The following is a 14841-nucleotide window of genomic DNA, read 5'->3' on the forward strand; positions in this document are numbered from 1 at the left end:
AAAAAAAAAAAAAAAGAAGACACACTCCTTGAAGGAGAGTTCAAAATTCAAATGAAATACAAAGAAGATCAATAATTCTACAGTGTTTCGTTAGAAAACATCATATATGATGAAATATTATATGTAATGAAATAACATGTATCCTAAATAGTGTATTCATCAACAGCTTATATAGAATATATGGAATAGATATATATAGAGATTTATCTATAAAGAGAGATCAGTACATATATCTCTCTCTACTAAAAGTTGTTTTACCCAGGAAAAACATAACCGTCGTTCTGGTCACCTACTTCCATTTTTATGTCGTAGTTCTGGCCCAGGATGCTCTGTATGAGCTCTCTGATGATCTGGTCAGAGGCCAGCTGGGCCTCCGACTGCAGCGAGGTGATGACCTCCTCGATGGTTCTGGGGATCACTCTGGTGGGCAGCAGCTCAGGCTGGGCGACCTCCTGCACATCCCTAAGCAGGCCACTCTCCCACACTGCTTTGGAAATGGACCCGTCTGCCTCCGACCCCCTGGGGACTGAGCCCTGGCTCATGAAGTGAGCGCGAATCTTTACTCTCCTCCGCCACCAGCCCGCCTCCCAGTCGCTGTCCTCGCTGGAAATGGAGCTGGTCTTCCTGTCTTTGGCCCTCTGGGCCTCTGAGAACTGAGTTATCTCCTGGTTTGCTTCTTGCTCCTCTGCCAGGTCAACGCCCCGCCTGGCCGCTGCGGCCAGCGGGCTCCGGGGACTCAGGCGCGCTCTTGACTTCCCCAGGGACGTGGGCAGCGGCCGCAGGACCACAGGTTTAGATGTGCCGACGTCCGGAGTGATGATCGGCGGTATCTTCTGGATCCTGTACCGCAGGAACGCGGAGCTCCGCAAGTAAAATTCCTGGGGACGAAATGGTCTGGTCTTTCGCACAGCGAAAGCCTCGCTGGGGCTCGAGGGGCGCGCTATCCCTTGGAGCGCCTCCTGCAGGAAGACCCCAGCAGCCGTCGCAGGGACTTTGGCGGGAGGGGACCCTTTGGAAAGGGTTCTGCGAGGTGTGAAGGAACCGCTCCTCTTCTCCCCAGGGCGGGCCGGACGGGGGTGGTGGTCTAGCCCTTCATTTGAAGTCAGGTTAGACGCCAACTTCTGCTTGAATTTGAGCAAGTCCTTTTTAGCCTCCTGGCGAACCTTCTCAAGCTCTTTAAACAGGAGGGATTCTTCTCTGGATTTCAGTCCAAAGTGCTTTTTGAAGGTGGACATCTTGACAAATTTGACCTGTAAAATACCCCCAACACATTAAAACACACACACACACACACACACACACACAAAATTACATATATTTTTTAAACAAATTTTTGTTAATACATAAAATTCCAGTTTAGCAAAACTGCTCATGATAGGGCCTCCTTGTGCTCCTTAGGCAAAACTGGATGAAATGATTTTACATCCACCTACCCTCTTTTCACATGAATCATGAAAACCCTCTAAAGCAGTAATGTTTTTCAGTAGGAGTTTCCCAAGCCCCTCTTGGATCTATTTTAACATTTCTTTGGACTATAATGTGGAGTTCTACTTCCAGGGAAGGAAAAACCTGCTAGGCATAGAAAATCTCAAGTAGCCCCGCTCACAGAGAACAAACCTCACCGACTGACCTGTGGCCTAGGTCCAGCCCACAAACATGGTTTTCAATTGTCCAGTTTTTAAAAAATGTTAATTAATAGCCAACGATTTTAAACTGGGAGATTTTTACATAAAAATCCAGATTTGCAGTTTCAGAGGGCTGGGGAGGGCCGGTGGTGGTACTGGTTCTGGCAATACAAGGGCCAAATGCCTGCTCTTGTGGCTGATAGCTGTTCCCAGGTTCTTCTCTAGCAGGTCCCAGGTGTCTCCCTCCCTTACCCAGCCCACTTCCCTCAATGTGCCACCTGTGCTATAGCGGAGTATACAGAGGGAGGTGGTCAGCCTCAAGGTTGAGTACAGACAAATTATAAGCCTTGGATGCTGAATACTTGTACTTTTTCTGTGAGCTACAGAGAACCACTCAAAAATTTAGAAGAAAAGTGACTTGATAGGACCTGGTGCTTGGGGATATTGATATGGAGTAAATAAAACAATACAGGCAAGAAGGGCACTAACAGCCTCTGTAGCTTGAGCCTTTCCTAGGCTTAAAAATGGAGCAGAGTGAAAACAGAAACATTACCAGGTAAAACTAGTAAGGCCTGCCAATGATTAGGAATAAATAGGAACAACTAAAGCTCCTTCATAATATAGGGACTTCAAGAGGCTGGGAATGTAATTAAGTGATCCAGTGTTTGCCTATTATGCAGGAGGCCCTGGGTTAAATCCATAGCACTAAATAATAATAATAATAATAATAATAACTTTGAATCATCATGATGAAGTCTTAGTCATAATCAAATACATAATAAAATTTGTTATTCATGAACTGTGCACTTCAAAATGGTTAAGAAGATAAATTTTATGTTATATATTTTACTATTTAAAAAAAAAACAATTTATTCAACAAAACTAGATATCTAGGATCATAAGTGGATTCTGAGATCTTGAAAGCCAGGCTAACAGGAACTATAAAAAGAGAAGGAGCCGATGACAGATTCCATGGCTCAATTACCTATGCAAGGTGAAAGCGCTAAGATCAGAAAATTAGGAAAATGAAAAGAATAGAATTCCCCAGAAGCCAAGAAGAGAGTGTTTCAAGGAATAGGAGTAAAACAATGAAAATAAAAACAGAAATCAATGAATCAGCCAGTAACTTTTTTTTTTTTTTTTTTTTTAGAAAACCCAAGACCAAAGTCCTTTGAAACACAAAATTAAAGTATTGGGCTGGGGATGTGGCTCAAGCGGTAGCGCGCTGGCCTGGCATGCGTGCGGCCAGGGTTCGATCCTCAGCACCACATACAAACAAAGATGTTGTGTCCGCTGAAAAACTGAAAAATAAATATTAAAAAATTCTCAAAAAAAAAAGTATAAACACCTTCAGAATATCATATCACTTGCAGATATGATTATTCACCTAGAAAACCCAGGTACTAAAAACTATTTTGAACTATAATAGAGTACTGTAAGGGATTTAAATTTTTTTAATTATATAAAAATTAATAGCTTCCTTTATACCAAATGGTCCAATTAAAAATATGGTAAAAATTCACTTACAATTTCTTAAAAGAGCAAAGAGACAAGTATCTGGGCATAAACATAACAAGAAATGTACTAAAACTAGATGAATAACTTTTAAAATTGAATTCAGTTTTTTATTGAAGTACATAAAAGACTCAACTACATAGACAATATTCCTTGGTGGAAAGACCAAATAATTATATCAGGTCTTCCCAAAATACTGTATTGGTTTATTACCAATATGAAAATCTAAAAATTACATTTTGGAATTTGAAAAGTAATTCTGAATTCATTTGAAATAATAAATATGACAAATTAGCCAAAGATATGAGAAAGGAAATAACGGAATACTTGTTCCTCAATTAGGTAGCAACAGATCATTAAAACTTATGCAGATATAAGAATTAGAACCAGAACACCGCTGCTAGAATCAATAAGCCGAGAGAAAAAGAATTAAAATAATATAAGTTATATTATTAAGGCCGCATTCAGTTGGTGATAAAAGAACTGTTCCATAAGTTTTGCTGAGGCAATTGGTTGACTATTTTGGAAGAGAACTACACCTCATTTTCTACTAGGTGCCAGAATAAACCCAGATAGATTTAAAACTTACATGTGGCAAATATTTTATTTTGCTTTGCATTTCTTTGCTTATTACTTATCCACATTTTATGGTTGGATTCAGATCAATTGATGAAAAAGTTCTTAGTTACAATGGGAATTCTTTATTTATCATGTAGTTTTGGTAATATGAATGTTCTATTTGTCCTCCAAATAGTCATATTGCTTTAAATTTCTAAAATATGAACTTGTAATTCTCAAACTGAAAACTATGTTACATGATAAAGCTCTCATCTTGGAACCAGTAGGCTGTCTTTCTTTACCCAGCTCCACCACTGACTGGACCATGGACAATTTAATTCTGTCCATGCTATGGAATCATGTTAAGTAGTGAAAAAACAAATAATCCATTGCCTGTTGTCCAGACCATAGGATATGAACATTAGAAATGAGTTCTAAAGGCTATGAGGAAGTTTCCTTATTTTAAAAATACTATATAATCCTCCTCCTACTATTTTAGCTGTTACTCTTTGCATAGGTGGCAGTATGTTCATGCAGACATCATCTACATTTCTTCTTGCAAGATCCTGAAAATTAATGGAACAGAGCACAGACCAGAAGTACTTTATACCTGATGAGAGTCTGACTTGACTTTCCCAGCTGCACTTCCCATTTTATTTCTTAGTTCCTGCTTTGGATGACCAACTTCTCCCAGGCCCTTAATTTGCTATTGAAGTTTAACAAGTGTCTATTGTTTAACACTTCTCACTACATTCCCATGAGTTCCTTATAGGAAAGTTGTTATATATATAACAACCTATATTTCCTATAGGTTGATTCATATATATATATATATGAATCAACCTATAGGAAATAGACCTTATGAGCTTGACAGGAACTTCTATTATGCATTCAAGGTGAGTAATATCCAAAATGCTTACTTGACCAGCTCGTCAAATCTTGGTGCTTTTATTCCCCCACCCATTCCTCAACACCTCAAAATAAGTAAAATGATTTTTAAGCATCCAGTCTCATGGGAAACTAGTATATTCTCTTTTTCTTGGGAGCATTTTACAGAGATTGGTTTTGGTTTGGAGTTACTCAGGAAAAATAATGTAGTACAAAAGATTACTCTACATAAAGATCCAAATCTGCTGCTGAAAATCCAAAGTAATTAAGTTTATCCTGCACTTCAAAATACAACAGAAAGGAGCTCAAGCAATGATTTTTTGTTTTCAAACTTGGAACTCTGTCCCTTTTCCTTTCTTTTCTACTGGGAGGTTCAAGGCCAAGTGGTGAGGTAGTCAGAAAGGCTAAGGGGCAACCTTTACTCCTCTTTCACAAGGCTAGGTCAGGCATCATTATTCCTGACCAAAATAATGGCTAATAGGCCTTAGCAGACTTGGGTGCAAATTGCTATTGGATTCTTGTAGGTGTGGCTGCTTCTCCTATTGGAACAGCAAGTCCAGATTCTTCCCTAGAGGCTAACTAAAATAGAAATAAATAGATCGGACATTGGATGACCTGGTTCCAAGCTACATGAACCCATCTGGTTACAGGGAAAGAATTCCAGCTTATGTTAGGCCGAACTCATCACAGTATATAACATTGAGAATGGGGCCCAAGCCCCAGCTGGTGGCATGGATTACCTGACCTTGTCCTCTTCTTATATACAGTGGAGGGCTGACCCATTATGAACAGAATTTGTGTTATCTTAGTTCCATAGTCAAATATCTCAATTTATTTCCTGAATTTTAATGTTTATGCTAACTTCCAAAGCACATCACTAAAGTTTCAAAAGAAACTTCTAAGTCCAAAGACAGCCTATCTCATCTTGTAAAATCTTTAATATTGCAAGGAAAATTAAAATATTCTGAGACAATATTTGCTTTTTAAATATCAGTGGTAAAAAAAAGATGTTTGTGCTCTAATCATAATTTCTGAAAAAGTCTAAAAGGAAATATACAAACATATTAATAACTTTGCTAAAGAGTGAGATAACAATCATTTTTCCTATTTTTCCAAATTTTTCATAATATTTGTTTTGCTGCTTTTAATCCTCATAATATTAATAGCAATAATAATAATATCAGTAATAGTAACTACCACTTATATGTGCTCATTTAAAAGTGTATAGAAAATAGAGAAAAGGCTGTTTTCAAGCTTAAAAGAGACTTTTTTTCTAGACTCTTCAGAAGTCTAAAGAAATTTTAGTGACTATAAAACTTATTCAAATCTTTATCACCAGAATCTAGAGTATGCTTACATCCCTTGTGAATATATGTACACATAAAAAAATTGGTCTATCTATATATCATACATACACATAAGAGTCGTAGAATAACAAATACTCTCCCTGGTTTTCTTCTCCCCATTTTCTATCCTTCCTTCATCTAATTGCTCAAACAGCCAAAACAGGAAAATGAAACATTGTATGTTTTTAAATTTTCATTATGCCTTTGACTTATTAAATGCTGCCTGCCCTGTTTCAAAGGCAATTTGTTGGACTTCCATGGCTACATCTTACAGATTAACCCCTCACCAATTAACAACTTATAAACCCTTGACAAAATATTTAAAAACAATCTGAGAATTCTTAGGAATAAGCTAAAGTAGGAAGATTGTGTGGTAGTCAAAACTTACGAAAACACTGGAGGATGTGAATTTCGGGTTTATTGTGGCTTTTTCCTAAATACAGTGTGTAATTGCAAAATGGCATAGTACAGGTGATAAAAGCTTCAACAGAATGCCTTTCATTATTCTGGTCAGAAGAATCAGGGAACAGAGCCCAGGCAACAATCATCACTGAGGAGTCCAAGAGAAATCCCAGAAAAGAGAGTGCCAGAGAAGATATCCTCCAGTTCTGTGTCTAAATCCCACACAAGTCTCAGATTGACCTTTGAACCATGTATATGTGGAGCAAACTCAAAGCAGCACCACAAAGGTGTGAACTGAACTTGCCCACCACAGAGAGTGAGAGCAAGCTTATGGTGAATACAACCTGGTGAATCATCTGCTAAATGAAAAACGCCAACATTCTTCAGAGAGAATATAACAGAATCCTTACTGTACTCAACAAAACATTCACAATATAATCTAAAAGTACTTGGCAGAAAAATTTGACTCATTCTTAATGACATTCATCCAGTGTCTTATTCAGAAATGACCCAGATATTGAAATTATTGGACAAGAATTTTTTTTTTCAGTACAGTGTATTGAACCAAAGGCCTGAGGCTTTGAGCCTCCACCCCTTTTCATTTTATTTTGAGAAGAGTTCACATTGTTTCCCAGGCTGGTCTCAAACTTGCAATTTTTCTGCTTCAACCTCCCAAGTAGCCAGGTTTATAGACATTTACCTCTAAGACCAGCTTAAACAAGGATTTTAAAGCAGTTATTGTAACTATGCTCATTGAAGTAAAGGAAAATACACTAGAGATAACTAAGAAAATATTAGTATAGAAATAAAATTAAATATAGAAAATTTATACCTAAAAAACAATATTTTTAGTAAAAATTTGGCTAGCAAAATGAAATGTCAGAGAAAAGACTGAACTGGAAGGAAAATCAACAGAAGAAAAAAGCTTTAAGAAAAAAAGAGAGCACCTCGAAATCCGGTAGAGACAGTATCAATACCCTAACCAAGTAAGATAATCCATATTCCAAAAGGACAGGAGAAAATGGAGCAGAAAAAAACACTCGAAAAAAATGATTTCTGAGAACTTCCCAAATTTGGAGAAAGATATAAATTGAGAGATTTAAGAAGCTTAGTCAACTCCAAGTGAGATAAATTTAAACAAAACTCCAAGTAAGCTACAGAAAACCAAAGCCAAAGATAAAATTTGAAAGCTGACAGAAGTAAACAATACATTATTTACAAGGAAACAATTCAAATGATCATAGACTTCCCACAGGGCAGCACTTAGAACAGAGGAGTGTGAAACAAGATTTGTAACCTCACTAAAACAAAACAAAACTGTCATCTCAGAATTTTATATCTGTCACATTTTTTTAAATAAGGGCAAAATAAAGACATTCAGATAGAGGAAAATGAAGATAATTGTTTACCAGTCCAAGCAAACTATAAGAAATGCTTAAGAAAATTCTTCAAGCTAAAGAGTAATTATAGCAGAGAGAAATCTGAATCCCCAAGAATCTAATGAAGCCCAGCACAGAGGTGCACACCCACATGTAATACAGTAGTTTGGGAGGCTGAGGCAGGAGGATCACAAGTTCAAAGCCAGGTTCAACAACTTAGTGAGGCCCTAAGCACTTAGTGAGATCCTATCTCAAAATAAAAAATAAAAGGGCTAGGTATATGGCTCAGTGGTTGAGCATCCCTGGGTTCAATCCCCAGTACCTCCCCTCCAAAAAAATTGTGTATATAAATTTGAAATTATAATTTTAAAAGGATAATATATCCTGACCTAATAGTGTTTGTCCTGGATTGAAAAATTAAGACTACAAATTTAATTATACTGATTTGAAAATCACTAGAATTTACAATATTAACATAGTGTAGGAGAAAAAAACACATGATCATTTCAATAGATAGTGGAAAAGCTTTTGGTTAAATTCAATACCCACGCATGATAAAAATAAATAAACAAATAACCCTGATAAAACTATGAATCATGAAGAAACCATTCCGATATAATTAAAGGAATTTTTAAAAAAACAACTTAAAACTAACATATTTATGTTTTCCCCCTAAACTGGAAACAAGAGAAAAATGCTTCACTCTTACCATAACTTCAGTATTATACTGGAGGTCCTAGCCAGTGCAAGAAAAAGAACTAAAAGGAATAAAGTTTGAAAACGAAAAGGTGAAATTCTCTATTTCCTTGATATGATTTTCTTAAGAAATCTAGAAAACAACTACTAACACTAATGAATATAAATATAAAATCAATTGTATTTTTATATCCTAGCAGCAAACAATCAGTGTTTTTTAATTCCAATTACACTGATGCCTCCTCAAAACATAAAATATTTATGAATTAATCTAACAAAAAAATGCCCAAAATTTCTACAATGAAAATTACAGTACATTGTTAGTAGAAATTAAAAACTGCATAAATGGAGACATACTATGCCTATTTTAATGATACTAATATCATTAAAATGGCAGTTCTCCCCTATAGATCTACAGATTCAATGCAGTCCCAACCAAAATTTCAGATTTGTTTATTTTTTGAAATTACAAGCTGGTTCTAAAATGTATAGAAATTCAAATGGTTTTAAATCACAAAAGGGATATATAAAAAGAAATATCTGGAGAATTTATACTATTCAACTTCAAAACTTACATACAGTAAGTTATAGTAAGCAAGGCAAAGTTCTTGATAAATCATTATGCTGAGTAAAGGAAGCCAGACACAAAAGAAGACATACTACATGCTCCTTTAAAAAAAAAAAATGCAACCTATTATATAGTGTCACACAGCAGATAGGTGATGTCTTGGGGATAAGGGGTAAGAACAGAAATGAATAACAGAGTGGGCAGAGAAAGGAAAAGGTTCAGTTACTTGATTGCAGTAATTGCTTCAAAGATATATATGTCTGTCAAACAAATTGCACAGCTCTACATTGTACAAAATATACATTTGTGTAGTTTATTGACTATAAATTATACTTGTATGATATTTTAAATAGGAAAAGAGCAATTTGCTAAACATTTATATTTGCATGTTTAAAAATAACTATTGATTTTCTTTAAACTCCTGTAATGGTAGTCTACAATAGATTCATTGAATGTCTATGGCCTTCAAGGACAAAGAATCCTTGCATTAAGCACACAATGTCCTACTGCCTACCAAACTCAGGATACAAACTCAGAAACTTCTCTATTCTGAAGTTAGATACACCAGTCACAATGGGAGTGATCACCTCCTGTGATGTTAAAGTTTACCTCAAACAAGCTACCCTGTAAAGGCATAGCACAGAAAGTCAGAGAAATGGAAATTAAATTTCCTCACTGTGACCTTTTGCTCTCCCCAAAGCTTCTCTGATTCCTCCTCCTCTTTTTTTCTTTTTTTCCTTCTTTCCCCACAGCCTAGTCTGTCACAGTATACCTACCTTTTCCTTCCATCCAGGTTTTCACTCCCACCGCCTCTTCAACTCGTACTCATTTTCCCATGAAAGTTAGACTTTAATTTCAGCCCCATAACCCAAGAAGCTCAGCCCCTGTTCCAGCCTCCAATCCCTTCTCAACCCGGCCCTGTCTTTAGCCCTGATTTCTGGGGGGCCTGGAACCTGCCAAAGTGGATTAGAGCAACGGAACAGAAGAGATAACTGCTCTGTTCGTGTATCACGGTCACTCCTTCCCACGGAATCCAAAGACACCAGGGTCCCAATCCGAGGTCTACTCTCACCTGTCTCCGAGGACGTCCATGTTCTCATTCAAGTGTCAAAGATTCACCCTATGGCGCGGGCGGGATTTGCAACTGCCCCTGGTAGGGCGCAGGGGCCGGGTGGGATCAACCTGTTCAATGCGGAAAGGACGCGCGTTCCGTCGCCAGGCAACAAGCCTCGCGCGCTGGCTCTCCCTACTCCCACCCCTCACCCCCGGCCCTGGCTGCAGAGAATCCCCTTTGCGCTGTCAAGGCCCTCCTAGCCCTCGGCGCGTTTTCGTGCCTGGTGGAACCCCCTCCAGGTCCTGGAGCCTAAACCCAGACTGAGACGCCTCATTCCCCGCACTCCGCCGGTGGAGAAGGCGCTGGTTCCAAAGAGCCCCCTAGACTGAAGCCTCCTGCATGGGCTGTTTTTGCTCAGTTTAAGCAATCGTTTTTCTTAGCATTCTTATTCTGTGTTACATAATAAAGCTGGACCTCAAGACAGACCGTTCCTCTGCCCATTTAAAAGAAAATGCACTGTCAGTTAAGGGTACATTTCAGGGAGTATGCTTCCATGCTGTCTACTGTGAGGGTAATTTGTAAAAAGAATCTTCAAACCAAGGGCATGAGATTCAGACTTCTGGAAAATTCATATTATAATCTCAGATTCAGCCATATTCAGAATTTCTGATGTGGTGCAAGACACAATAATTGGCATTATCTATTAAAGTTGAATACACACTCTTTAATCCAGCAATTCCACTCCCCAAAAATAACAAATGCCTCTGTGTGTGTGTGTGTGTGTGTATTCATAGTAGTTTCATAATAGCTAAACCATAATAGCTAAAAACTGGAAACAACCCAAATGTCATCAAAACTAATATTCACAAATTAATTGTGATATATTTATAAATGCAATAACATGCATTAAGGAAATGAACAAATTTCAGCTTTGGGGAACAGCAAAGATGAAACTCTCAGAAATGTAATGTTGAGTAAAGGAGCCAGACATAGAGGGATACATACACTATGAGTCCATCATAGAAGGGTCAAACCCTGACCAGCACAAAGTGGCATGGATGCATGATACGTTACAAATAAACAAAAGAAAGTAATAATCACAAAAACCAGATAGTAGTCATCTTCAGAGAGGGAAAGTTAATTGTAAGTGGGTAGACAGCACTAGAGAGGCTAGGGAATGTTCTACTTTTTAAACTTTTTAACCTCGGTGATGGCTATTTGGATTTTTTCTTTGTGATAAACTGTTGTTTTCTGTTTTGTTCATCTTCATGTGTAATATTTCACTTTTGTTGTTGTTGTTGCTGTTACCAGTGATTGAACCCAAGGGTACTTAACCACTAAACCATGTCCCCGGTCCTTTTTTATTTTTTTATTTTGAGACAGGATCTTGCTGAGTTGTTTGCAATCTTGCTTAGTCACTGAGGATGGCTTCAAACCTGCAATCCTCCTGCCTCGGTCTCCTGAGCCACTGGGATTACAGATGTGCACCACCAAGCCTCGCTTCACCATTTTTTAAGGGACAAAAAGAAAAACCAATTTAATGAAATAATGTAAATGAAAGTGCTTTACTCAATATTTGGCACTTAGCAGGCCCTCAAACGTTTATTTTCTAGCCCTCTACTCTCTATCAACCCCCCTCTCCAAATACTCAGGCAACTCAAAAGTGACATCAGGATAGTGGCAAATAGAATCTTCTGGGATCTTCCTTGAGACTCCAGGTGCTGGAAGCGGGCAGCATGTCTCCTGGGTGTTCAAGAGAGAAGAATGTTCTTCAGTGCACAGTCCCCTGGAGCTGGGTGGGCCCTACAATAGCCCAGTTGTGGAGATATGTACTCAGCCATCCTCAGGCCTTTGAGAGGGAAACTTCTACTTTAAAGGCAGACAAAACTAAGCTGTGACACTCAGCTTGGCCTCCTGGACAAGATTCTTCCCCCCTCTCTGGGTTTCTGCATCCTCATCTGTGAAATAGAGATAAAAATCTTATATCCCAGGTTTGTTACCTTTCTCCCTAACACGATGTGTTCAAATATGGTTGAATGTTCACAAAATGAGAAGCATAGTACAGGAAAGGGTTTGCTGTCCCTTGAGGTTTCATTGCACTCACATCATATCCTATTATCTTGTGGATGCTCTAAGAAGGCAGCTTCACTCTAAGCATAGAAGTAGCCCCTTCAGGCCAGGAGTAAATTGCCTCTCGGTCCTAATTAAAATAATAAGCAAATAGCCAAAGTGCTTCTTAAGTGAATAATTGTTCTTGATATTCTGCAGGATGCTGCACAAAAACAGTGAGTTCAGTTTTCCAAACTAGGAAATATTTTAAATTAATGTAACCTTGAAGTATGTCTAACCATATGATCGGGAAACAATTTAAATGATTAATATTGTTCATTAGTCCCACATGGTGGCCCACACCCATAGTCCCAGCTACCTGTGAGACTGAAAGAAGATCACTCGAGGAGTTGGAGGACAGCCGGAGCAACATAGTGAGACCCAAGCTCAAAAAAAAAAAAAAATCATTAATACTTTGTATAATCAAAAACGGTAACTATGTATTCAAGTGTACATGTCATAGGATAATACACTTCATGAGCTAGGTACTGTTAGTGTCATCCTCATTTTATAGTTAAGGCACTGATGTTCAAAGAGATAAAAGAATTTTAAAAGAATCCACCCAAAGTCCCTAGCTGGTAATCCTGTGCTAGGAATCTCTGTTCTAGGTATATTTACCAAAAAGAAAATGGAGACAGAGAAGAGGAAACGGCAGGAAAAGGAAGGAAAGGAAAGAGAAAGGGGAGGAGAAAAAGGAGAAGGGAGGGGAAAGGAGAAGGGGTAAGGAAAGGAGGAGAAAGGGGGAGGGGTTAGTTATTGGTCTAAAGGCATTTCAGATTTACTCTTTTTTGTTGTTGTAGTTAGACACAATACCTTTTTATTTTATTTATCCATTTTTATGTGGTGTTGAGGATCAAACCCAGTGACTTGCACATGCTACGTGAGTGCTCTACTGCTGAGCCACAACCCCAGCCCCTCAGATTCACTCTTGATATTAAGGTCTTCATATGAAAATGCTAATGTCATTTTAAGGAGATGGTATTTAGACTGGAAGAGTAGCACAAAGTTACTCATGCAGTCATGAAAGCACTACAATTTTACCTAGCTGTTTTCACTCTCCACAGTCACCTACCAGTCCTCTTGTCATCTAGTTCAGGAGCCCTCTTGAGTTTACCTTACTGCAAGTAAAGGTAGATCCAATGTGATTTTCCAGCTTCCACACCTCCAAATGTCACAATGCAACAAGTTCTCCAAACACAGTTCTCCAAACACATTTCTCCAAAAAGAATTCAAAGCTCCTCACAATTAGAGCCTGCCCAAAGTTTTGAATAATTGGAAAATAGTCATTCCTTCATATTATACACCCATATAAATTCCAACTGGATAAAAGATTTTGATTTTGTGTAGATAAGACTTGTAAGAACTAAGCCATAAAATTTAAAGTGTTAATTTTTTAATCTAGGCATTAAATGAACAAAATTATATAATATTTAAAAATCTTGTAAAACAAAGCTTTGTAACATTGTGTCAGTCATGATATTGATATTCTATAGATAAGAACCGACAGTTACTCGAAATCTTCAGTTAAAGGGACATGAACAGGCAGTTTCTAAAAGAAGAAATATTATAGGAAATAGAAATATAAAAATATTTAACTTCATCAATAATCTCAGAAATACAAATCAAAACTGAGAATTGTAATTTTTATCAATCGAATTACCAAATTAGTAATCAAGTATCTGCAAAGGAGTAAAGGAACAGGCTCACTGACATAGATGTCTATGAGTAGATGTCAGGTAGCAAAACATTCCAAAAGCCGTAACTACTTTTGTGTCTTTTGAATAGAAATTTTGCTTTTAAACTTTTCCTACATAGAAGTTTGCAAGATTTCTAAATAATGGCATTGAAGCATTGTTTAATCATTGGAAGGCAAGAATTTTGTTTTAAATTTATTATCCCTAATATTCAATATAGTGCCTAGCACAAAGAGTTCCCATTACCTAAGTAATGTCATTAACTTGGCATTAGTCAAGAATGAGTTGTTGCCAGGACATTGAAGAGAACAGAGTTCTAGACTTAATGTTTTAGAGATGAGAAGGCCAAATGTGCACAGGCCTTTAGGAACATACCAGTGAGTCTCATAGTCACTGGACCTAGTTCAATATTAACACAACTTACCACTAACATAAGTCTCAGTCTTTAGTTTATAGCACAGATTAGTTCACTGAAGGTTTAAAAAGAAAAAAAAAACTTAAATGCTATCAATATTTGGTTTTAGCTATCAATATTTGTCAATTACCTTAACAATGAAATCAAATGCAAAATCAAAGTGTTGAATATAAAGAAAATAAATTCCAAGTTTGCTCTCCTGCTAGACCCAGAGGCAGATGAGCCTGAAGAAAACTGTCACCAGAGAGATCCTGGAACTTCCATGCAAGATAGTGATGGAGAAGGAGTAAAGCCTTTTTTTGGTGAGTTACAGTATGAGGATGTCACTGAAGATGACAGAAACCATCATACTTCACTTCCATGAGTGTTCAGTCCCCTCCTCATCAGTTAGTTCCCCACAGAAAACAGAAGGCAGACTCTAAAGAGTTTAACTGGAAGGTGGAAGAGGAGGAAGAGGGAACTGAAGGAACTATTTATAAGAGTGTGGGTGGGTCAGAGACAGCTACAAGAGTTCAAGAGTCACCCAAAATCTAGCAACAGCAGGTGTTACCCCTTGATCTGAAGAGGAAAGGTGCAGGCGGGGGTGGTGGGG

At 37.8% G+C, this 14841-nt stretch overlaps 1 protein-coding gene across 1 annotated transcript in view; it reads right to left on the minus strand.

The window, feature by feature from the left end:
* Ttc6 (tetratricopeptide repeat domain 6) overlaps positions 1-14841 on the minus strand; it is a 242176-nt gene that overhangs the window by 215880 nt on the left and 11455 nt on the right. The window contains exon 2 of the mRNA XM_048798678.1: positions 294-1250. Within this exon, the coding sequence (XP_048654635.1) occupies positions 294-1235 (942 nt within the window). The 5' untranslated portion in view covers positions 1236-1250. The remainder of the gene's footprint in view (positions 1-293; positions 1251-14841) is intronic.

The sequence above is a fragment of the Marmota marmota genome, unplaced genomic scaffold, assembly GCF_001458135.2.
Source record: "Marmota marmota marmota unplaced genomic scaffold, marMar, whole genome shotgun sequence".
Lineage (NCBI taxonomy): Eukaryota > Metazoa > Chordata > Mammalia > Rodentia > Sciuridae > Marmota > Marmota marmota.